The sequence below is a fragment of the Mandrillus leucophaeus genome, unplaced genomic scaffold (assembly GCF_000951045.1).
Source record: "Mandrillus leucophaeus isolate KB7577 unplaced genomic scaffold, Mleu.le_1.0 Scaffold83, whole genome shotgun sequence".
Classification (NCBI taxonomy): Eukaryota; Metazoa; Chordata; class Mammalia; order Primates; family Cercopithecidae; genus Mandrillus; species Mandrillus leucophaeus.
Window position 1 is genome coordinate 4,036,107 of NW_012109030.1, and position 26,022 is coordinate 4,062,128.

General features: G+C 45.9%; 1 protein-coding gene across 1 annotated transcript in view; it reads left to right on the forward strand.

The window, feature by feature from the left end:
• FRMD4A (FERM domain containing 4A) overlaps positions 1 to 26,022 on the forward strand; it is a 221,993-nt gene that overhangs the window by 31,190 nt on the left and 164,781 nt on the right. Inside the window, exons 2-3 of the mRNA XM_011968152.1 lie at positions 262 to 356; positions 15,121 to 15,213. Of these exons, the coding sequence (XP_011823542.1) occupies positions 262 to 356; positions 15,121 to 15,213 (188 nt within the window). The remainder of the gene's footprint in view (positions 1 to 261; positions 357 to 15,120; positions 15,214 to 26,022) is intronic.

A 26,022-nucleotide genomic window follows, 5' to 3' on the forward strand; every position in this document is an offset into this window, starting at 1 on the left:
ATAAATATATATATATATATTTATATAAAAACCTTCTAGGAAATAATAAAACAGAAGATCTCTATCTGTTGATAACCCTTGACTTGGCTGTGTGCTCATCAGTGTCATTGTCTATTTGTTTGGGTTTATAAAAATCATTTGCTTCAAAATACTTGAGCTTTGTGACATTTCATTGAAAAAATTATGGAAACCTGAGATTGCATATTTTAGGAAAAGCAGTTTCTCATCATTTACCCTTATTCCATTGTATTCTCCTTGCAGCCCAAGCTGTTGGCCAAGGAGCTTCTTGACCTTGTGGCTTCTCACTTCAATCTGAAGGAAAAGGAGTACTTTGGAATAGCATTCACAGATGAAACGTAAGTACTGCCTTGAGCCCCCACAGCCCGAAGGGGAAGTCAGTGCAGAACCCGAAACTGCTCCACTCCAGCTGTCAGTGGCGGAATCAGCTGCAGGCCACTTGGGTCCCATGGTCTGGGGTCAGTCCACGTTCATCATCCGAATTTCAAAGGCCTTGTGGTCATGCCTGGTATAGCCAAAGGATATAATTAGGGTGATGCTAATATTATAAAATTATTAGGTAAACTGGTTCTTCTAATCAAGCAGGTTTGTGTTCAGACTGAAATGTTTATTTTTTTAAGTGGATCTATGTGGGTTTGCTTTTTGTTTAAGTTAAATGAAAACTTCTGGAAATGAAACATTGCTCTGTACTGTTGGGATAACAATAACAGGAAGTGAATTTGATGATAAATTCAAAATGAAAATAAGCTGTGCAGTTTCAGTGTCTAAACTGAAATAGAGCAACTATGAAAATTAAAAATTCAGATCATTTATCTGATGAGAAGAATATTTGCTTTCAAGGGTCTTTTCAGTTTGGCTCTATAAAGTGGTGTTTTGTAATAAGAGTAAGGAAAATCCTTCCTAAAATTTCCATTTTCTTTTTCGTGTACTGTTATCAAAAGAGTATGGTGAATACCTGTATAGATTTCTAGATAAAAATGAGGTATTCTAAGAAAATAGTTCATAATTCTCTTTCCTCTGTGCACACACAGTCACACACACACACACACTCACACACTCTCTCTCTCTCTCACTCTCTCTCTTCCAGATCTTCAGAATTACAGAGATGATTTCCTAAACTACTAATAGATCAGTGTTAGGTTAGTGGCCGGGCAAGACAGTACAGGGGAGCCCAGGCCCCGGGAATCAGGTGGTGCCATTGAAGCAAGAACAGGTGGGCATCCACATGGGCCAGTGAGGGACCAGATGTCCCTGCACGTGGCTATACTTGACCTTGGCGAGCTGCAAGTGGACAGGGTGGTCCTATGACTTATTATCCAAATTGAGACACTGAACAAAAGGGGGTGTCATTGGGACTGTCTTGGGCAAGCTGGACCATCTGGTCACCCTGTCAATCAGGAACATTTCAGACTGTGGTGTGTTCAGAGAGCAGGCAGCAGGAGCAAAGCCACATCATCCTCAAGAAAGCTGGGAGGAGCAAGGTGGGCCCCTTGTCCTGGAGCCTGCAGGGAACTGGAACGCAGGTGGGAGTGACCGTCAGTGGGCAGGAGGAATCGCAGGCAGGGCCAAGTAAGCCCAGCTGGGAAAAGTTCAGGGCTGTGAGGGGAAGGACTCAGCACTACAATTTTTTAAAAGCTTTTCAACAAATGCACATGTAGAACAATTACTTTTACAAATGTAGATTATTCTCTCCCCTTTCTCCTGAGAATCACTGTAAACCACTTAAATTGCTGTTGAGACTGTTTTCACTAATCAGAAGGAAACCCTAAGTTTCAATTAATCATAGCCCCATTGTTCACATTTCCCATGTAAGTTTTTACTAAAAGATCCCATGAACTCTAGAGGAGACCCGATTAGGCTTTCCTTTTGAATAAACAAGAACTGAAAAATGAGCGCGTGATCCTGGACTGAAGGGGAAGATGATGTGCGTCTGCAGAACATTTCGGATCACTGCCCTAACAGCGCTGATGGGTAGGAATCGGACCTAGGTAGAAAGTCATTCATCTCCCAGGAAGGTTGAGAGCACCAAAGCCACACATCACAGCAGGGGCCGCACACAGCCAAGTCCAGCTTCCCTATCCAGCTAAGCCAGTACACTCCAGGTCTCAGCTCTCCTGGCTCTCCGTGCTGACCAGGAAAGCATGTGCATGTGTGCATGCATGCATGCGTGCATAGAAGCCAGGCTGGATAAAAGTATCTTGCCCTGTCTAGTAGTGGAGCTGGCTTCGTGGAGGCTCTGTAGGGGGCAGTGATGAAAAGGAGTGAGCCATCCTTCTGGCATGATCCAGAGAAAGTGCAGCCACTTCGATCACCTGCCCCAGAGTCTAGGTGGGAGGGTCTCTCCGGCCATAGAAGGAGTGGCAGCCAGCCAGCAGGAGGTCACTGGAAAATCGCTGGAGCTGGCAAAATATTTCTGGAAAAGAACTGGCAGATGTGCCTGGTGCATCAGGGGAAAGGGCAGGTGTCAGGAGCCCAGAGGAGGTGAAGAGCTAGCGCTTTCAAGGCTGGGCAGTAGGGAGGCCACGACTCAGGGGCTGTCAGTCCTGGCGGGACAATGCCAGGGCCAACAGACATTGTGAGTGTCTCTTTGGTTGTCTGAACTTTTCTCCATTACCTGGTAGGAAAGAAGAATAAAAACTTCCCCTGCAAAATAGTGCCCTTGGGTGTCACCTGCTCTGGCTTGGTGATTCCTAGGTAGTAAGCGCTAGCCTAACAGTACTACCTCCCCCAGCCTTGCTCTGTATCACGGGACACTACAGCAAGATTGTTTTATGATCGTGTTTTCTAATTCTACATGTGTATTGTGAGCGTGTGTGTGTCTGCTTTATACAGGTGCTACACTGTGTGTTTTATAGTAAAATGCAATCGTAGTTCCATTCTTTGTGACAGCCTGTGGTGTATCACATGTACTTGTCTATTTCCTAATGCAAATAAAACAAGACTAACACGTGGAAAGCACTTATAAACTGTAAAGTGCCATATATGTGCACGATACTCTTACCAGCAGCATGATCATTACTAAGAGTAGAATTTCTAATAGTGGGCTGGGCGCGGTGGCTCACACCTGTAATCCCAGCACTTTGGGAGGCCGAGGCGAGAAGATCACCTGAGGTCAGGAGTTCAAGACCAGCCTGGCCAACATGGTGAAACCCCATCTCTACTAAAAATACAAAAATCAGTCAGGCGTGGTGGCATGCATCCGTAATCCTAGCTCTTTGGGAGACTGAGGCAGGAGAATCGCTTGAACCTGGGAGGCAGAGGTTGCAGTGAGCTGAGATTGTTCCACTGCACTTCCAGCCTCCACTCCAGTCCAACACAGTGAGACTCTGTCTCCAAAAAAAAAAAAAAGAATTTCTAAATAGTAGAATGTGTGACTCTAGGCCATATATTGTCAGACGTTTTCAGAATTAACTGCTTTTGACATTTTGTGGGATCCAGATGAAACTGGAGAAAATATATATAAAGCAGAATGTAGACAGGAAATTGGAAACTTCTCTAAGCTTCTCTCACCCCATAAGTTGTATTCATTAATAAAGCATCTAAGTCACAGTATAAGAACTTATGCCCAAGAATGTTTAATATTGTTAGCAATCAACAGTTCTGCAGCATTAATACTAGGCCTGCTTTCTCTTTTTTTAATCTTTTAACTTTAATTTTGAAATAGACTTAAAGAAGAATTGCAATCATTAGAGAGTTCCTTTACACCCTCCGCCCAACTTCAACAGATGTCAACATCTTGCAAATGGTGTTACTTTAATCAAAACTAAGAAATGAACATTGGTATTATATTACTAACTAAACTACAGACCTGGTTCCAATTTCGACAGTTTTTTTTTTTTTTTTTTTACAAATGCTGTCTTCTGTACCAGGATTCATTTGCATTTGGCCTCCTTTTACTTTTACTAACTCTGTCCTCATAAAAAGAGATACAGGTGGTCATCTATATAAATTATCTGAATCATGGTGACATATGCAAACAATGACATTTTGGCAGCCTTTAAAACATCCTGAAACTAACCAAGAGCCAGGTATAAATCTGATGTTAAAATAATTATTGGCTGGGCACGATGGCTCATGCCTGTAATCCCAGCACCTTGGGAGGCCAAGGTGGGCAGATCACGAGGTCAGGAGATCGAGACCATCCTGGCTAACACAGTGAAACGCCCCCCCCCCCCCCCCCCCCCTACTAAAAATACAAAAAATTATCCAGGCGTGGTGTCACACGCCTGTAATCCCAGTAACTTGGGAGGTTGAGGCAGGAGAATCTGAACCTGAATGCAGGAGGCAGAGGTTGCAGTGAGCCGAAATCATGCCACTGCACTCCAGCCTGGGCAACAGAGAGAGACTCTGTCTCAAAAAATAAAAAAAAAATTTATATTTTGCTGGAGTTATGGATCTCAACCTTAGCTACACATTGGAATTACCTGGGAAACTTTATAAAATACCAGTGCCTGGGACCTACCCCCCAGAAATTCCAGTGGAATCGGCCTGGGTGTGACCTAAGCATTAATTTTCAAAGCTTCTTCAGTTGATTCTAGTGTACAGGCAAATTTGAAAACCCCTATTCTAGACAGTGGGAATGTTGCAGTATTTGTTTTGCTCTCTCCCTCCAGAGCAAAGAAGAAAAGCTGATTGTACTTCAGCATTGAATGTTGAGGGCTAGCAACGACTCATCCCAGGAGCCTGTAAAGTTACAGACTATCTCCCTTCTAACTTCCGTTCCTAACAGTATGAGAACCAGCTCAGAAGTTCAGGTTTAATGTTTCCAGGTGTACAAATAGGGTAACTGAGATTTTCATTTATCAAACACTGGCATCCATCCCTTAGAGAAACTCATTTTTACATTTTATTTTTGAAATATTTCTATTGCTGTTTTAAGACCCACATTTCAATTTTTTTTTTTTTTCACTTGTGGGCTGAGTGCGGTGGCTCATGCCTATAATTTCAGCAATTTGGGAGTCCAAGGTGGGAGGATTCCTTGAAGCCAGGAGGAGTTCAAGACCAGCCAGGGCAATAGCAAGACCCCATCTCTACCACAAAAAAAAAAAAAAAAAAAATTGTTGCTTACGCTTATCATCCCAGCACTTTGGGAGGCTAAGGTGGCAGATCACTTGAGGTCAGGAGTTCGAGACCAGCCTTCCCAACATGGTAAAACCCCGTCTCTACTAAAAATATAGAAATTAAGTGGGTGTGGTGGTGTGTGTCTGTAATTCCAGCTACTCGGGAGGCTGACACACGAGTATTGCTTGAACCCAGGAGGTCACGGTTGCAGTGAGCCGAGATCACACCATGTACTCTAGCCTGGGTGACAGAGTGAGAATCTAACAATAAATAAATAAATAAATAAATAAATAAATAAAACTTAGCAAGCCTTGGTGGTGCACTTGTAGTCCCAGCTACTCAGGAGGCTGAGGCAGGAGGATCACTTGAGCCCAGGAGTTCAAGACTGCAGTGACCTACTATTGTACCACCGCCCTCCAGCCCAGGTGACAGAGTGAGACCTCGTCTCAAAAACAACAAAACTAATTAAAATCAAGAAGTAACTTGTGGGCTAGGGGGTGAGGTGGGAATGGAAGATCCCATTATCAGAAGCTATAGCCTATACAACTTTTACGCTATTCAGCAGAAATGGTCAAACACACCCAAGTTGAAGTAATGATTGTCATAATCTGTTTAAATTTTAGTTTGAATCTCCTGTCATAAATTTTAAGAATTGCTTGTTGAATGCTGTAAATAAGTGTCTTTTGTTGTTGATTTTTGTTTTGGGTTTTTTTTTTTTAATGCCTTTAAAAAGTGTTTAGAAATATGAGGAAGAAAGAGAAGAAACTTGGTTAGCCATTACTCCAAATTTAAAAGACAGGTATAGTTAGAATTTATTTTCACATACCAGTTAATAATATGGGCTGGGCTTGAGACTCACACCTGTAATCCCAACACGTTGGGAGGCTGAGGCAGGAGAGTTGCTTGAGCCCGAGAGTTAGAGGCTACAGCAAGCTATGACTGCGCCACTGCTCTCCTGCCTGGGCAACAGAGCAAGACCCCAGACCCCATCTCTTAAAAAAAAAAAAGAAAACAAGCAGCTTTTAACCTCTCATTTCATCACAGCCCCCTTTGAAATTTGAAGTTATCGAGACCATCCTGCCTAACACAGTGAAACCCCGTCTCTACTAAAAAAAATACAAAAAACTAGCCGGGCGTGGTGGCGGGCACCTGTAGTCTCAGCTACTCGGGCGGCTGAGGCAGGAGAATGGCGTGAACCCGGGGGGCGGAGCTTGCAGTGAGCTGAGATCCGGCCACTGCACTCCAGCCCGGGCGACAGAGTGAGACTCCATCTCAAAAAAAAAAAAAAGAAAGAAATTTGAAGTTATATTCCCTTTCCTTCATAAAAGTTTACATACAAAATAAATTTTTGCTTAAATTTTAGAGGGCTCACAGACATCCTGTGGCCAGGATGTTAGTTTAAGAACTTAGATGGCAAACAATTAAGGATCTTTTCTTTCAGCAGACTGTATCCTAATTAATTGAATCACCTGATTGGTGCTGTCTGTGGAGTCTGATTTACTCAAACTGTTAAAGTTAAAATGGCCTGGCTGGGCACGGTGGCTCATGCCTATAATCCTAACACTTTGGGAGGCCGAGACGGGCAGATCACAAGGTCAAGAGATCAAGACCATCCTGGCCAACATGGTGAAACCCCATCTCTGCTCAAAAAACAAACAAACAAACAAAAAATTAGCTGGGCTTGGTGGCAGGCGCCTGTAATCCCAGCTAGTTGGGAGGCTGAGGCAGGAGATTGCAGTGAACCAAGATCGTGCCACCGCACTCCCACCTGGCGACAGAGCGAGACTCCGTCTCAAGAAAAAAAAAAAAAGAAAGAAAGAAAGAAAAAGAAAAAGGCTTGACTCATTGAAGACGCATCTTTAGAACCAGTGCCAGGAACGCTGGTGCACAGGAGTGAGCTCGGGTCTGTGCTGTCCTTGTGTCCTTGCGTTTGCTTCACCCGTGACTGGCATTGGCTAGGGCCTCTGCAAAGGGTTCAGTTGTTCAGCATTCCTGGCCACAAGCTTATCTACAATTTAAAAATAAACAAAATAGAAAAGCAATTTTCCAGTTGCAGAAGAAACAACCGCAAGACACAGCTCTGGGAAAGCAATTTATTTAGAAATAGGTTTGGGATTTCCACGTATTATCTGCTGGATGGTGAGAGAGGAGAAAGTCAGTGGCTGCAGCCTCCGTGCCTCGCTTGTAATAACTGCTTCTGGGAGTGCAGCATTCAGTGTTCATTACCACCTCTCAGACGACCCATGCTGTGTTGTCGGAAACAACGGCAAACATACAACAGTAGCTTACATTTAGTGACCAGAGAAGTGCTTGAGCATAGCTCTTTCGGTGTACAGCTAAGATAAATAAAAAAAGAACGGTGCCCTCCAAGGAGAGCTTAGGGATGCGGCTTTCTCCCTCCTTTCCTTCCCCATGCAAATGACCAGAGGGAGCTGGGAACCTGGCACAGGTGAGCAGAGTGAATTCTTAATATGGAGACTGTTTACTTAGGATGGGAGCTGTGTCTATACAGGAGTCCCTGAACCTACAAGAATATGGATCTGTGGGGCATATTGTGAAGCTGCTGTATTCATTCTCTTAACAAATATTTATTTAGCATCTTCTGTTAACCACTGGAGATCCAGAAAGCACTGGTCCTTGACGCCTTGTTGAGCTTGTGTTTGTAGATTAGGAAGTGATTCACAAAACATGGTGTAGAAGCTGCTAGAAAAGAAAATTGGGGTCTGGGTACGGTGACTCATGCCTGCCATCCCAGTGCTTTGGGAGGCAGAGGTGGGAAGATTGCTTGAGGCCAGAAGTTTGAGGCCAACCTGGGCATCATGGCAAAACCCCTACTTTACAAAAAAAAATTGTTTTTAATTAGCCAGGAGTGGTGGTGTACACCTGTAGTCCCAGCTATTCAGGAGGCTGAGATGGGAAGATCACTTGAGCCCAGGGATTCAAGGCTGCAGTGAGCTATGACTGCACCATTGCACTCCAGCCTGGGCAACAGAATGAGATTCTGTCTCTAAAAAACTAAAATAAAATATTTTTAAAAAGAAAATTTGGAATAGACTTAAGAAAACATAGTGGAGCCAACAATTTCTCCTGGGCTAGAGAGCCCCAGATTTAGTAATCTGGTGTCCCCAGTATACACCCTACTTTAACCTTCCTGTATTGTTAAGGGTTTATAGTGAAATCAGTATCACTGGTCGGTCCTTTTTTTTTTTTGAGATGGAGTCTTGTTCTGTCACCCAGGCTGGAGTTCAGTGGCACAGTCTCAGCTCACTGCACTCTCTGTCTCCCAGGTTCAAGTGATTCTCATCCCTCAGCTTCCCTAGTAGCTGGGATTCAGGTGTCTGCCACCACGCCCAGCTAATTTTTTGTATTTTTAGTAGAGACAGGGTTTCACCATGTTGGCCAGGCTGGTCTCAAACTCCTGGCTTCAGGTGATGCACCCACCTCGACCTCCCAAAGTGCCTGGTCTGTCCTTGATGAACACACACACTACAAGACAAGGATACTAAATACATCAACATTCTTCCATTTGAAGAACTCCTCTCCTCACCTCCATCCAGCAACATCTATAAGCATTTCATATACTTGGCCAGGTGTGGTGGCTAACACCTGTGATCCCAGCACTTCGGAAGGCTGAAGTGGGAGGATTGCTTGAAGCCAGGAGTTTGAAACCAGCCTGGACAACATAGCGAGACCCTGTCTCTACAAAAAAGAAAAAAAAAAAAAACAAAAAAAACTTTTTTTTAATTACCCAGGTGCAGTGATATGTGGCTGTAGTTCCAGCTATTCCAGAGGCTAAGGCAGGAGGATCACCTGAGCCCAGGAGTTCAAGGCTGCAGTGAGCTATGATTGCGCTACTGCCCTCTAGCCTGGGCAACAGAGTGAGACCCTGTCTCTAAATAGATAAAACATATAAGAACTTCATCTCTCGCTTTGGCTTTCTGTAGAAATCATTCCATATGAAATTGCCTGTTACAATAAAAACATCTAGAAGCCAGGCAGTATCATTCTCCCCCTGGATCTGGAAAGTGATGGATTCAGATAGACTTATCACACACCTCCACCCTCCAGTAACTATAAACAAAGCTCTCCCTGAGGCCATCGCTATTGAAGGTGCCAACACTTGAACCAAAAATCTATTTGTTTTATATGTAGAAGCTAAAAGCAATCTGTTAAATGAATGCATCTAATTTCTATTGCCCAGAAGCAATTGCAAATTTATTACTGACCTGACAGTTTGACCTACTGCAACCATAAACCAAATGAGCGTTATCTTGCTCAGCTTTAAAGATAGTTATCAGTCACATAATAACAAAAATACTCTGAGTGGCTGCTGGGATGCTTTTGTGCGTGTGTGTGTATGTGTGTGTTATGATTGGCAAAGGCAATGAAGTGCGTTCTCAAATGAAAAATCAATGAGAATCATGAAAACCAAGCTATCAGGCATCTCTTAGTTAAACTGTGTAAAGGAAATGCCTCTTTACCACTTTGCGTTCCATCCCATCCTAATGCAAAAGAAACATAAAAGGTTTGAGGAAAGCACTTGATGTCAGGACTGTGAAAGGTTTAATAGGAAAGCAAAAGGCTTTGCAGTGTGGAATTCTTGACCCTGTAGAGTACAGGAAATGTGACTTCGAGATGAGCAGAAAACAACATTTTGTGTGTGTGTGTGACAGAGTCTCGCTCTGTCGCCTAGGGTGGAGTGCATTGGTGCGATCTCAGCTCACTGCAAACTCCGCCTCCCGGGTTCACGCCATTCTTCTGCCTCAGCCTCCCGAGTAGCTGGAACTACAGGCACCCGCCACCACGACCGGCTAATTTTTTGTATTTTTAGTAGAGATGGGGTTTCACCGTGTTAGCCAGGATGGTCTTGATCTCCTGACCTCGTGATCCGCCCGTCTCGGCCTCCCAAAGTGCTGGGATTACAAACGTGAGCCCCCGCGCCCAGCCGAAAACAACATTTTAACAAGTGCTGCAGCCAAAAGTGGTGGCCCCAGAATTATGGTTTCCAGATCACTTTTTAATCCATCTTTCAGTTTTTGCCCAAATAGTGGGCAGTTTTCATAAGGGCCTTGGATGGGTCACATGTCCCTTCAGTCTGCCTTTATAAGCAGCCTTCAGTGAGAGACTTTTACAAGCCCTTAAAATGGAGGCAGCTGACCTCCTTCCTCCTGAGGGTCCAAGGACTCCAGTCTGCCTCTCCACCGGCCACTGGAGCCATGCAAGGCCACACGTCGTGATCCCCTCACAGGACTGGAGTGTTTGAGTTCAAGCAGGGAAAGTGGAGGAAGGAATGTCATTTGTCCTCAGAGGCCAACTATTCCGTGTAGGATCTTGTAGAAGTCATTCCAGCTTCCATGTTCTCTTTGCTTCCTGACCTTTTTTTTTTTTTTTTCTTTTTTGAGACAGAGCCCCACTGTGTTGTCAGGCTGGAGTGCAGTGGTGCATTCTTGGCTCACTGCAATCTCTGCCTCCCCTGTTCAAGCGATTCTTCTGCCTCAGCCTCCCAAGTAGCTGGGACTACAGGCATGTGCCACCACACCCGGCTAATTTTTGTATTTTTGGTAGAGACGGGGTTTCAGCATTTTGGCCAGGTTGATCTCAATCTGACCTCGTGATCCACCCACCATGGCCTCCCAAAGCGCTGGGATTACAGGCATGAGCCACTGCACCTGGCCCATTTTCTTACTTTCCTTTCTAGTCTATTTAATTGCTTGATAATTGTTAAACCAACAGATGGCCGGGAACAAAGGAATTGCCAGTCAAATTCATTGCCTAAAAAGTCATTCTTTTAAAAAGTTTAATGTGGGGAATAAAGTTTTCTAGAAGGAGAATCCATCAGTTTGTCCTCTGTGGATGAAGAAGAATTGGCAGTGCGTAAACCCAACAGACTGGAATCCAAATGATGTCTATCTGCGTCGCTTCACATGACATGTCCCCACCTTGAAGTTCATCACATGTGAATGGTGACCCCCAGGGACCTAAGTCTAATCTCTTGCAGCATGTGTGGTCACTCGTGTGCCAATGGGTTGGGATGAGGATATCTCAAGCCTGGACCATCGACTAATCTTGAATATTCCACAAGTGGAATATTCTCTCTCTCAGATCCTCCTTATTCTTTGAGCTGGTGGCTGGAGAAGAATCACTGTATTTTTGTATCATTCCAGTCTGTGGGTGATTCAAAGCCTTATCTTGTAAGAATAATGAAAAGGTTGTTCCCCATCAGACTATTTATCATGAAATATGGTAAGAAAAAAGATGAATATTTAAGTCTACATTGTCATTGGATGGCTTGCTCTTGCAGGTATTCATTCAAATCAATGAGCAAATACTTTTTTGAGCACCTAACAGTTGCTAGACACTGCTAGGTTTTGGAGGATAATTTCTATAAATGTTGAAAACTGATTATTGAGAGACAGGTCATGTTTTTTGTTTGTTTGCTTTGTTTTTTGAGATGGAGTCTCACTCTGTCACCCAGGCTGGAGGGCAGTCGTGCCATCTCAGCTCACTGCAACCTCCGCCTCCTGGGTTCAAGCAATTCTTCTGCCTCAGCCTCCTGAGTAGCTGGGATTACAGGCATGTGCCACCACGCCTGGCTAATTTTTGTATTTTTTTTAGTAGGGATGGGGTTTCACCATGTTGGTCAGGCTGGTCTCAAACTCCTGACCTCGTGATCCGCCCGCCTCGGCCTCCCAAAGTGCTAGGATTTCAGGCGGTGAGCTTCCTCACCCAGCCCAGGTCACATTTTTTAAAAATAACTAATTGTACAAGATTATGCCAGATGCCTTGAAGATGATATAAACCAGAAGCCCTGGAGAAGTTTGAAAGAAACCCCAGACTTAGGCAATCAAGGAAGACTTCACAAAAATAAGACTTGAACTCAGCCTTGGACAATGACTGAACATTCAGACAAAGGGATGGAGAGACGGTTCTCTAGTTCCAAGGAGGAGAGGCAGCATGAGTGAAGGCCAGACACACGCCATACACATGGTGTACTTGCAGGAGGCTGAGCCCCAAGAGAAGACCCACAGAGTTTGGGGGCATTTTCAGAGGCAGGAAGGAAGTGGTTGCAGCTTAAGATAATTTGACACATTCCGGTTGACCAGACATGCACACATTCTCCTCATGAGGTAGATCTTGTGGCATTTTCCAGATACAAAAAGTCAACTGGTGTCGGGCACAGTGGCTCACGCCTGTCATCCCAGGACTTTGGGAGGCTGAGGCAGGTGGATTGCCTGAGTTCAGGAGTTTGTGACCAGCCTGGGCAACACAGTGAAACGCCGTCTCTACTAAAATACAAAAGAATAGCTGGGCGTGGCAGCATGTGCCTGTAATCCCAGCTACTCAGGAGGCTGAAGCAGGAGAATTGCTTGAACCCTGAGTGCGGAGGTTGCAGTGAGCCGAGATCACACCACTGCACTCCAGCCTGGGCGACAGAGTGACACTCTGTCTCAAAAAAAAAAAAAAAAAAAGTCAGCTGGGGAAAATGAATGCATAGAGAGCCAGTTCTGTAGACTGGGAAGTGCAGACATGGGTGAGCCCCCAGGGTGGGTGCTGTAAGGGTTGGAGGAGGACCCCCCGTCCCACCTGGTGTGTGGTATGGGAAGACTTTCTGGAGTAGAGACATGAGAACTGAGTCCTGCAGGATGGGCTGGGGAAGAAGGAAGGGAAGGGCATACTGGGACGAAGGAACAGCATGAGCTAAGGAACAGAGGTTTGAAACATCGTGGTACCTGTGGGGCATTATCAGGCATGGGCAGAGATGACATTGGCACCCAGACCTTCTGTTTCCTGATCTTGTGTTCTAGTCAGAACAGAATTTATCCTAGCTTTCTGGAAGAAGTTGCTCCTGTTATTTTACTTACAATACTCTCTTCCCTTTATTTATTTACTTATTTGTGAGACGGAGTCTCACTCTGTTGCCCAGGCTGGAGTGCAGTGGCACGATCTCGGCTCACTGCAAGGTCCGCCTCCTGGGTTCCTGCCATTCTCCTGCCTCAGCCTCCTGAGTAGCTGGGACTACAGGCTCCCGCCACCACGCCTGGCTAATTTTTCGTATTTTTTAGTAGAGACGGGGTTTCACCGTGTTAGCCAGGGTGGTCTTGATCTCCTGACCTTGTGATCCATCCACCTTGGCCTCCCAAAGTGCTGGGATTACAGGCATGAGCCACCACGCCCGCCCTATTTGTTTATTTTTTCTTGAGACAGAGTCTTTCTGTGTCACCTAGGCTGGAGGGCAATGGTGCGATTTCAGCTCACTGCAACCTCCACCTTCCGAGTTCAAGTGATTCTCCTGCCTCAGCCTCCCGAGTAGCTGGGATTACAGACACCTGCCACCACGTCTGGCTAATTTTTTGTATTTTCAGTAGAGACGGGGTTTCACCATGTTGGCGAGGCTGATTTGGAACTCCAGACCTCAAGTGATCTGCTTGCTTTCACCTCCCAAAGTGCTGGGATTACAGGCTTGAGCCACTGCGCCCAACCCTTTCATTTATTTTTTGTACTTTTCCTATATTCAGAGCAAGGTAATAAAAAGATAAAGTTCATGGAATTTTTTTTTCCAACTGGAGATTCTTAGAAAGAGGAAAAGCAGGCTAAAGTTCTTCAGGTGGTCACTATTCTAAGGCAGGTCCAAAAGGCTTCCCTGTAGCCACAGGTGTGGGCTTTGTGTAGAGAGATTTTTTTTTTTTTTTTTTGTTTTTTCTTGTGCAAAAGGTGCAGTTTGAGTGAAGCCTCAAAAAGGGGTTGGAAGCCACTTGTGTGTTTTCTCTTTCCTTTGTTGGGGGTTTAAGCATGTACTAAGAGGAGCAAGCGTTTTTAGACAATGATGCATACAGATTTTGTTTCTCATTATCCACAGTCCTTAGCACACATGTCACACGGCATCAGCCACCAGGGACATGCAGTGGGGTCAGTTGGGTCTGTTCCATGTGAATTTACTCCATAAAGTGATTCTAGGACTGTCTTCTCCAGGACGATGGGCTGACGTTGGATACAGAGAGCAGGGAAAGGAAAGAGTAAATTCTTCAGCTTGGTTTTCCATGGCTTTGCCCCACTCTTCCAACACCAACCTCCAAGACGTGGCCCCCAGGGCTCTCCCTAGCCTCATGGCTTTCCACTCACAGGACACTAAGACGCTGGGGTCCTCCCTCACCACAGGGCCTTTGCACAGGCTGGTCTTTCTGCCTGGAAAGTGGTTCCCTTCTGAGGATCTCTTGCCTCAGCCTTCCAGAGTGCTGGGATTAAAGGCATGAGCCACTGCCCCCAGCGGTAAGTTTAACATTTTAAGACACTGTGTGTGGTTTGCTTTTCACTCCAGCAAGATGTGATGAGGATTGCTAACATGTTATCAAGTGTGCTTTCAGTCTTTCAGGACAAAAGACAGTTGGGAGTGTGGTGGAAAGGCAGTTCAGGACAAGAAGGAGAGTTCTGATTACATTTTCGTTTCAGTGTTTCCCTGAGAAACAGCAGGTCTCAATCCCTTCACTTTCCAGTTCCTATTCTCCCCCTCACACCACACAGTATCCACTGCTGACTCGGTATCCCCTACATAATCCCACTGGGTTCTTCAGTACTGAAAAGCTAGTAATAAGGTGAAGGTGGCCGGGTACAGTGGCTCGCGCCTATAATCCCAGCACTTTGGGGGGCTGAGGCGGGCGGATCACGTGAGGTCAGGAGTTTGAGACCAGCCTGACCAACATGGTGAAACCCCGTCTCTACTAAAAATACAGAAATTAACCTGGCGTGGTGGCTCATGCTTGTAATCCTAGCTATTCAGGAGGCTGAGGCAGGGAATCGCTTGAACCCAGGAGGCGGAGGTTGCAGTGAGCCAAGTTCGTGCCATTGCACTCCAGCCTGGGTCACAGAGCAAGACTTTGTCTCAAAAAAATAAAAAATAAAACTTAAACAAAGAAATTTAAAAATAAGGTGAAGATTGAAGTTTATCTACGATCCAGCACATTCTGCTCCATATATACCTTCAACCCAAAAAAGAAAATTCTGCAAAATGCAAATCCCTAACCAATTTGTCTCTATTTTCCTCAGGGGACACTTAAACTGGCTTCAACTAGATCGAAGAGTATTGGAACATGACTTCCCTAAAAAGTCGGGACCTGTGGTTTTATACTTTTGTGTCAGGTATGTACACCTGGTGTCTATACTTTTGCTTCTTTGTGTTCTTTATCAGAAAAGTCTGGGAGGGCAGAGTGATTCCGTGGAATGAGAGCTCAAGTTTGTCTTGGTTCATCACCAGGGATAAAGGTTGTAGTAGAGCTGCGTGCCTCATAGATGGAAACACGGGGTGTGAGGGTGCAGGGCGTGCCTGTGAGTGTGCCTGTGAGTGTGCAAGGACGTGTGTGTTATGCATTTGCACTAGGATGCTTGTGTGGAATGATGAGAAAAACTTTTTTCTGCCTTTTTGGGGAGGGTCATATATCTCAAACAATGAGTCTCTTATAGCACAGGCCGTGGGATTCTTTCTTGGGTGCAATTTGAAACTACATAACAAAAGCCTTTGTATCCTTTCCTTTCAGAAGGGATGCCACTTGAATCTCGTGAAACTTGGGTAGTTTATCCCAAATAGGAGTAGTCGAAACCCAGCAGCAAACCACAGGCCCATCTGCATTTCCTGCCAAGGGAGGATACAGTTTAATAACATATCAGAAACAATAGGCATTTTTCTATTCATAAATCTAGTCTCAGAAATTTTGTTTTGTGCTTGCAAAGGGAACTATTTGTGGGCTATAGTGATTTAAATAGTTACTATTTGCAGCAGTCTTATGAAGACAACAGGACTTACTACTTCTGTTTGCAAAAGGTTCTGAGAAGCCGGAGGCTGGGCAGGTCAGGGGTTCAGGGGCAAAGTCTGAATTGGTAGCAAAGTCAGAATCTGAGCCCCCAATCCAGCAGCTCCTAAACACTCAGTCTGTGGAGCCACCAGGTTCTTTCTCTCCAGAACCTTGACTAACACAAGTACAGAAGCATTAAGTCCTGATGCCTCAGTCTTTACATGGACACTAACACTAAACACCCAGGCCATACACTCTGTTCTTTTAAAATATACTAACAGAAATTCAGGAGCGAGACACGAATGATATGCAATTGTGTCGTTCCTAAAGAGCACGATCAGGAATGCAGTTTCAGACATAGACATCCTTAAGCTGCACAAGGCATTAGAAGAGCTTCAAACAAGAGTTAAAGGGTCCACTTAGCAGGCTCGAATGTATGACTTTTCCTTAGCTGGCAGAGTAAATTTCAACTTGCGCTTAATGCGTTTTTGATTTGTTTAACAGCTGTGAACATATCCAAGCTCATCTTAGCTATTTCTATTATTGGTGGGAATGATTTCAATGCCATATTCTCTTTAAGGGTGTATACAGTTTCTCAGATTTATGGCAAAGCAACCATATAAAGCAAATAGTAACAATTCCGCTGGGAGGGACAGGTGGTATCAGGCAGGACTCCAGTTTCATAGAAGCAGGTCATTAACCTGTCATCGCAGGTGGATGAGTGCATTTACCATATATCAGGCTCTCCCCACCTCCCTGGTGATGTTCACCAACATTAGCCAAGAGGAGAAAATCTTGGGCTTGGCTGCCTAGTAGGTGTTTTTTTCCAATTTGTGGGGGTCCTTGCAGGAGAGCTTGGGGCACCTTGACATTGATGCTGGATGTGTCATTCTCTAAGATACACAGGTCTTTCCAAATCACTCCAAGCCTGTCTTCTCTGCATAAAAGCAGGTAACCCAGCATTGCAGAAGTGAAATAGTTGCTAGCAATAGAGAGAATTGGGGAATGGGATGGCCAAAGACCGAAATATAACATCCACTTCTGATCCACAGCCATGACAGACACTTCCACCATCACCACCCTTTTTTCTAGTCGGCCAAAGCAGGAACCTCAAAGAACATTCATTCGAGAGAAAAGTTTCCAAATCCGCATTTAGGGACCGCCATTCTCCACTATGTCTTTATACACGCCACCTAGCAGAATGCGCTCCTCCTTCTTCAGCTCCTGTGGAAGCAAATTTTTCTGGAAATGTCACATTCCAGTTGCCTCCTGCAGCCCCACCTGAGTACTCCAAACTCAGCAGGTTCAAAGTCAAATTTATGACCTTCTCTCTCCTCCCTTAACCTTCCATGGTCCCATCAAATCTGTGGCATCGTCATCTACTCAGTAACGTAGGCTACACATCTTGAAGTCTCCTGTCCTCTTCCTGGAATTTTTTATTTATTTCTTTATTTATTTATTTTGAGATGGATTCTCTCTCTGGTGCCCAGGCTGGACTGCAATGGCATGATCTCGGCTCCCTGCAACCTCCACCTCCCAAGTTCAAGAGATTCTCCTGCCTCAGCCTCCTGAGCAGCTGGGATTATAGGCACCCACCACCACACCCAGCTAATTTTTGTATTTTTAGTAGAGATGGTGTTTCACCATGTTGGTCAGGCTGGTCTGGAATTCCTGACTTCCGGTGATCCATCCACCTTGGCCTCCCAGCCTAGAATTTTTATGCGTATTAATTCTCTGCTGCTGCTTCCAAAATCTCCCTCTGCACTGCCCTCTCCTCCTCATTGCCTGAACTCAGGCCCTCACCAGTCAGGTGACCTATTGCAGCAGCCTCCAAGGGTGGGGTGGGGGGTGTCACCAGCACCCTCACTACCCTGAGTTCCCACTTCTTAGCTGGCCGAGAAGTGCAGTAACAAAACACCAATCGTTTGTTTTCTCCAAGAGAGGAGGCAGATTCTCTATATAGGTGAATTCCATCTCTTTACCTTGCTTTTCATCCTGGGAAGAATCCTCTATTTATAACCTGACATCTGCCTAGCGATGCTCACAGGCAGTTTTCTGCAAAGGAGTGGTAAGAGAATCATCTTCATCAAAAGCCCAGAACTTGGAATAGACTTGAGTCCGTAAAAGAGCTTTTCTCCAGCTGGGTACCTTTCCAGTGTGTTTCTGAACAGAAGCATGGTTGGACTCTGAGCAGCCTCCAGCCTCCGGCCGTGACACCTGCATATCTTAATACAGTCTGACTCCCAGGTTCCTCAAATCCTTTCTCCTTTGGTATAAATGTCTGTATATTACATCTACATACCACATGTCTAGGTAGCCTTCGTGACAAAGCAGAATCGAACCACCTGATAAAAGAGGGCCACGGTAGGCTGAGCATGGTGGTTCATGCCTGTACTTTGCGAGGGCAAAGTGGGCGGATCACCTGAAGTTAGGAGGTCGAGACCAGCCCGGCCAACATGGTGAAACCCCATCTCTACTAAAAATACAAAAATTAGCCAGTAATGGTGGTGCGTGCCTGTAGTCCCAGCTACTTGGAAGGCTGAGGCAGGAGAATCACTTGAACCTGGGAGGCAGAGGTTGCAATGAGCGGAGATTGTGCCACTGCACTCCAGCCTGGGCAACAGAGCAAGACCCCGTCTCACACACACACACAAAGAAACAGAGGGTCATGGACAAGATAACTAAGTACCCGAAGGTATGTTTTAGAAAGTCAGAGAATGGAGGTATTAACACTGTATGACTGAGTACCCCAGGGTGAGCTATTATTTGGGATTTATATATTATTCTGATATAATACATACACAGAACACCAGGCTGAACCATCCCCTCCATTCAACAGATTAGGAAATATAAGACCCAAATATATTAAATAATGCGAATTGGAACTCAGAATCCCTCTCCATCCGCTAGGCCAGGCAGCGTCTCTTCTATAAGCATTTCCTCTGCAGAGGCCCTGTGGCCAGTATCAGGCTGCAGGATGTTTTCGGGATGGTGGAAGGGAGGACTCAGATCCTGCCTTCGTTGACCTGTCATTCAGCCTAAGAGGGGCCTGGTCCCTCCAGTTTTTCATCCAACAAATCACCAGGAGTGATCCCTGGTGGCTTCAGGGTCTCAATATAATTACCCAAAAAGGATAAAGGTCAGAGAGACAGGAACTATCCATTATTCAGCACCTGTCCATTGCTAAGGCTGATTGTTAATCTTCGCAGCAACCCTGGAAGCAAGTCTGATTATTCCTAATTAAAGAGAGGGAGATGGGGGCCCAGGATGGTCTGTAAATTCTTCCCCAGCATGGCTAACAAGTTACAAAGGCAAGATGGGTATCTCATCTGTTTGGTCAGGTGTGACTCCAAGTCTTGTGTCTGTCCTCCCCTACTGCAGGCCGTCCGTCTCCACAGGGGAAAAGTGACACCCTCCTCCCATGTGGCATTTCCAAGAGATCCTGTGTATCCCTTCAGTGTGGTAGCCTGCCAAGACCTGTGGCCAGAGTTCTCCACTGCTCCCTGTGTAGGCAGAGCCAGGAGCAGCCAAGTCAAAGGCGGTGACCCCAGCCCTCCTTGTGACCCACTCTTGGCCATGTTTGCAGAACCAGCGTCCACCTGTAAAGATGGTGTTCAGGACAGGTGCACACCACCACGAGTGGCAGGCTGCCACTCTGAAGGGATACACTGGATATCTTGGAAATGCCACATTGGAGGAGGAAGAGCCATCTCAAATGGTAAACCAAGAATTTTCAGGACCTGAGACATTTGCTATTGGTCCCACTAGAGAAGGTCTTGCCATTTTCTGCATTTTCTGACACCGTGGACACCCGCGGAAAGGTGTTCTTTGTTGCACTGTGCTTTTCTGTCTCCTAGAGAGAAAACTTCAGGGTCCACTTGCACCTTGTCATCACCCTGAGCTGTGTCACTCCCGAGACTTACAAGCCCAAGTCCACCATCATCCCAGCTGTAGCATGCAGCAGCTTTCTCACTGCTCCTCCTGTGCTGTTTCTGCGCCATCAGCCACGCCTTCATTTATGGGCTCACAGATGTCCCTTGAGATGTCCCTTGGCGTAAGCACTGCTCTAGGAGCCAAGGACAGAGCAGTGAACAAAACTGATAGACCCTGTCCTCAGGCAATTTCATATCCATTTCCTCCAGCTTCTGAGATCCTATCAGCCCTGCCTGTCCTTTTTTTTTTTACCAATTCAATGCAAATCCATTGTGCACCCTTCCAACTACTTCCTGACCCTGGGCCACACCTCCCTTGGCTGCTCACGCTTTCTCTGTCTCTCCCTTTCTCTCTCTCATGCACACACCCACCCCCAGGGTTGGACTGGTCCTACCACACACACACCTTTTATTTCTACCCCCGAGCTTCTGAGTGTGGTCAGGAAAAGGTTCATGCAACTTCAGGTTGGTTCATGGTTATTGTAATGAATCCCACACAGATCTTCAGTATTTCTAGCCAGTTCTGCCAGGGGTGCCTGCTCAGGGTCTCTGTGCCCCCTGTGGTTTTACCTCTTGCTTCAGGTCCCAGATACTCCAGGCTTTTGCTCTAAGAAGATAATGCTGCTTATGTTTCTGCAGAGAAAACAAAGCCAGCACCAGGGAGCTCCTAGTCCTACTTCTTTACCCACAAACTAAATTGTATCTTTAATGGGGTTTTTGCGGCCTCCCAACCCACTCACTGCACACACGCAAATGCATGAGCATCTCAGAGGAAGACCCTTAGCCCATCATCCAGCACTCACTGATCCATGTGTACCTCAATCCCAGCCCCTTCTGTCACCTCACAGAGCTTCTCCCTTCAGCCTTACCTCTATTTTTCTCTATCTTAAGCATCTCCTCCATGGATTCCTCCCCTTCGTGACCACGTCCCACTCTAACTGAAGAAAACGCCCTCTCTGATGCACAGCCACCTCCAGCCAGTGCCCTCTGCTACCCCTTCTGCTCTGCACGCAGCAGCCACGAGAGATGGGTCTGCCCTTGCTGTCACCCCTTCCCCACAGGCCTCTCGTTCCTCATTCTGTGGCCGTCCAGCTTCTAGTGCCATCATACCCCCTGGTCACTGGAGGTCTCTCGCCCCTGGCTCCATAGGCGTGCTTCTGCCCTGCTCCGATGTGGCCTCTGTGGCTCTGGGCTCATTTGAATGTGCTCCCTTTCAGTTCCCCCTCGCTCTGTGGCACTACATTCTCCTGGACCACCTCCTCTTTGTCCCCTCTGTCCCTGGCTCAGGGCAGGTTCCCTGCTCTGCTGTGCTGTCCCTCGAGCCCTGGTGTCCATGAGGTCGCGTCTTGCTTGTCTTCTCTCCCTGCACCTTCCCCTCGTGTGATTTCACCCCCATCTACAGCTGCCAGTGCAGCCTCTTTGCTGGAGACTCTCCATCCTCTGCCCCAGTCCCGACCTCTCTCCCGAGCTCCAGGCCGTCTCCGCTGATTGGCATTTCCACACAGATGCAGCTGGAATCTAATGACGTCGTCGTCTTTCTGCCTCCAAATGTGCTCCCCTTTCAGTGTCACCTCCTTGTCTTCGTGATAGGCACCACTACCCATGCAGCCCCCAAAACCAGAGACTTGGGAATCAACCTTGACCTCACCGCTCCCTCCCACCTGCCTCCTCCTGTTCCCTCAGTCACTACTCCCTGTTATTCCTGCATCTTAAACAGCTCCCTATCCATCCCTTACTCTCCATACACAGCCTAATCGTAGTTAGGGCTTCCATAAACCTCTCCTGGACTCAAGATCTGCTTGTTCATCTCTGCATGTTGTCTCGATCCCTTCCAAACTCCCCTATATGAAGACACTGAGCATCTTTCTAGAATTCTCTTCTGATCCTTGCTCATAATTTTTTTTTCAGCTTTCCATTATCCTCAGAAGAGGACATCTTTAGCGTGACTTGTATGATGTGACTTCTGCTTAACTGTCCACCTCTTCTCACTCCCCTCACCACATAACACACACACATACACACATACACACACACACACACACACACACACACACGTTATAAGCAGCCAGCAGTGGTCCATGTATGACCAGGAGCACCTTCAACTGCAAACCATTGTTTAGTTCCAGAAGGCTTGGGAACAATGGCTCTCTGATATTGTTCACCAGGCAAGCTTTAGAAATAGGTAAAGAAAAAATATAAGGAAAATATACACACCTAAGGAAGTCTGTGTTGTGTGTGTGTGTTGTGTGTGTGTGTGTGTGTGTGTGTGGTCTTTTTATAGGCACAACCTTGTGCTCAGAATGAAGCCTACATATCTGGATTATTCTTTAATTACATATCCTTCTACCAAGTATCACTGTAGCTCTGATCATCTAAACTCCTTGTAAGAAAATAAACAGAGATTAGATTTGCCTCTTCAAACTTTGAGTTTCACAGACAATAAACTGAAGCAAGCAGCAAAAAAAATAAGAGAGGAGAAGCCTGATCGGGGAGGAAGGATTTTACAGCCAAGTCCACAGGCCGGATTCTTGGTGTCTTCTCTGGCTGATGGAGACAGCAGCTGCTACTTCCTGTCACTCGCAATAACAATGATGGCGTGGATCTAAAGTGAGGTTCCTGCTAACCAGAGCTTGCTATATTTCAGCTAGGTGTCCCAGTTAAGATTTTAGAGGCATTGAGATTCTAAGCATCAGAGGCTTGGCTGCAGAAACTCACAGTTTATTGCTCTCATTATCATGGCTCTTATTTGCCACCAAGAGTAGGCATTTCAAATGTGACATTTGTGTTCATTACAAAATGAAATCACTGGTCCATTTAATTAACACTTGCTGTAAATATTCAGTGATTCCCAAGTGCCCAGGGCTGGATGGGGAAGGGAAAGGGAGAGAAGGGGGGATGGAGGAGAGACCTGGCTGATGTCATCTGGCTGGGCCCTTGCCATCTGACTAGACAGTGTTCAGTCTGTTGCAATCAGAGGCTTTCACTTGTCAAAGAAGGGGACGGGACTCCCCGAGGCTTTAGAGGCTGTTTAATATTTAATAAGCTCAAACACATAAACACAGCGCACCTATTTATTTCTCCTTCAGACTCTCTGATAAAATATTCTCGGGTTGGGATCATCTGAGCTAGTTTGGGTGGACGGTTGCTTGTGGAGTCAGGAAACCTCTTAGCGAGGTCTGTGCTCCATCTAGAGTGTTCCTTTCAGCTCACATATGTGCCCCAAGATTCAGTCCTGCTAAATGTACCCCAAAAACCAGTTTAAAATGTAGGTCTGATTATGATTCAGCTGTGGCGAGGCCAGCCGATGAGGAGAGGACAGACATTGAAAAGATCATCACTCAGTTCCTGGGAGGAGGGGCCACACCGTGCCACGCAGGGCCACGTGGGAGGCACTGGGGTTAGTCAGGAGATAGGGGAGCCGGGGAACAATTGGCAAGAGCATTTTTTGTGGTTTCTGTGGGGAGGAACAAGTAAGGCTTGGAGAGTAGGCTTGGGATTGGCCAGTTTAAATAATTTCAGCGGGCTCTGCGGCATGGGAGCTGGCCCTAGTTGTCTGGTGCATGTCCCTGGGGTGGTGAGGGTGGAGGAATAGTGGCCCTGGGTGTGAGAGCCGAGAGGTGGCGGGAGGGGTGGACCCTGGATCCATGGTGACATGTGGAAGTCTTGGGGTCTGGAAATTGGCTAACGCTGGCACCAGCAGTCCCTCCAGGCCCAGCAAAGCCGCAGACATCCAAGCATCATAAAGCCATGGTCAGTACACAGCCAGACTCGGAACTGTCCGTGCAGACCCTCTGAATCTGACACACAGCCTTCATTTCCCTGGTTACCCAGAGACCTGGAATGTTCTTTGTGAACCTTGGAAGCCCTCCCTGCTCCACGCTGGTAGTTAAGGAAATGCAACATCGCCACCTACTGCTGAGGCTGTCCTGAAAATCAGAAAAAGAACCTACCTTTTTTTTTTTTTTTTTTTGAGACAGATCTGCCTGCCTCAGCCTCCCAAAGTGCTGGGATTACAGGCATGTCCGGCCAAAAACTATGCCTGGCCAAACACTGGATTTAAAAAAAAAAAAAAAAGAAACGAAGAGGCTGGCCTGTAATCCCAGTACTTTGGGAGGTTAAGGTGGGACGATTACTTGAGCTTAGGAGTTCAAGACCAGCCTGGGCAACATAGCAAGACCACATCTAGACAGAAAATAAAAAATCAGTCAGCATGGTGGCTTATATCTGTAGTCCCAGCTATTTGGGAGGCTTAGGCAGAACGGTCACTTGAGCTCAGGAGGTCGAGGCTGCAATTAACTGTGGTTGCACACTGCACTCCAGCCTGAGTGACAGAGCAAGACCCCATCTCAAAAGAAGGAGAAGGAGAAGAAGAAAGAAGAAGGAAGAAGAAAGAAGGAAGAAGAAGAAGAAAGAAGAAAGAAAGAAAGGAAGAAGAAGAAGAAAATTTTGACTTTGAATCCAAGCCATCAGCCCTCCCCATCTTCCCAAAAGACTTTTGTCCCTGGTGCCCCCGGTGTGCACCGTGCCTCTCTGGGCGTGTGGGTGGAGAGGTCTGAGCTCTTTTTCTCTGCAGGCATTTTTGACTCAGCAGTTCACTGGCGTGGAGGGAAAGTTTGGGATGAGCTCCATACCCTCCCCTAATAGTGCAATGATATGACAGGCCCGGAACTCCCTGGGTTTTCCAGGCTGTCGTCTTGGTGATAAAAGTTAACAGGAAACTGCTTTCCACTTCTGTCGAGAGGAGGTGATTTTTTTCTTCATCTCAGAATGTGCGTGTTATTTCCTGTACCTTCTCTGCCCCTTTTATGGCCAGACAACATAGAGCTCGGTGGAAATGAAGGCAGTTGCGGAGATGTAGAATTTGCCACCTGAATTCAGTTTTCCATCATTTGAGGGTGGAAACGAAAAGGGAAGCGTTACATTTTCTTAATACACTATTCAGGAGAAAATTGGGGTGGAAGAGGCAGGATGCTTTACTCTTTAATTTTTAAGAACTAAAGCAAATGAGATTCTTTTAAGAAACATATGGCATTACTTTGAAAATTAAGTTATTTCAGACCTTATACGAATTTAGACTCAAAATCATTATTAGAGCACGAAGGCCGCTGTCAACTTCAGGAGGCCTCTGCTAATATTCCAGTATTAGGATTTCTTTCTCTCTTCCTTCCCTCCCCTTTCTCTCCCTTTCCTCCCTTTTCCTTATTTTCCTTCCTTTAGTTTCTTTTGTTAATCTGACTACCCTTTGCCAAAGGCCCTTTGCAAAGGCTGTGGATTTATTTATTTATTTTTGAGACAGAGTTTCACTCTTGTTGCCCAGGCTGGAGTGCAATGGTGCGATCTTAGCTCACTGCAACCTCCACCTCCCGGGTTCAAGCAATTCTCCTGCCTCAGCCTCCCGAGTAGCTGGGATTACAGGTGTCTGCCACCATGCCCAGCTAATTTTTGTATTTTTAGTAGAGACAGGGTTTCACCACCTTGGCCAGGCTGGTCTTGAACTCCTAACCTCAGTTGATCCATGTGCTTCCGCCTCCCAAAGTGCTGGGATTACAGGCATGAGCTACCGTATAGATTTATTTTTTGAAAATCAAATCAAATCAAATTTATTTTGCTTTGAGATGTAAAATTTGCTACTGCCATTCTGCTCCCCATTCTTAAAGAATAAAAGTTGTTTAACTTTACTGTGCCTCTGAGACCATGGTGGGCCCTATATGGAGACCTCTGTGATCTAAGACACCTGCTCCAGAAGCAGGGGGCAAGTGCTTGGCAGGGGCAGGGGTTATGGGCAGAGATCAGCCAGTCCATTAATTTTCAGGCTTTACAAGTATGAGGACCACTGTGTAATTCCTCCAAATTTTATAGAACCTGAGATGATAATAATTGTACTAATGATGTCTGTGGATTGAGAAAATCTTATGTCTGAAGTTACTCCGAATTCACTCACCAATTTAAAAAAACTTGAATTGTATTCATCACAGCAGCCTCTGCACACATTTGAAAAATGATAGAAAGTATTATTTATTTATTTAGTGTATAGACAAAAGGTTGCAAGCTGGTGGGCCATGGGCTTGATGTAGCCTATAGACATGGGTTTTTATCTTCGTGTTTCTCCAACAGTAGCATTATCCTTCAGGGATGGTAAAGGATATATATATATATATTTTGAGGTAGAGTCTCACTCTGTTGTCTAGGCTGGAGTGCAGTGGCACCATCTCAGTTCACTGTAAACT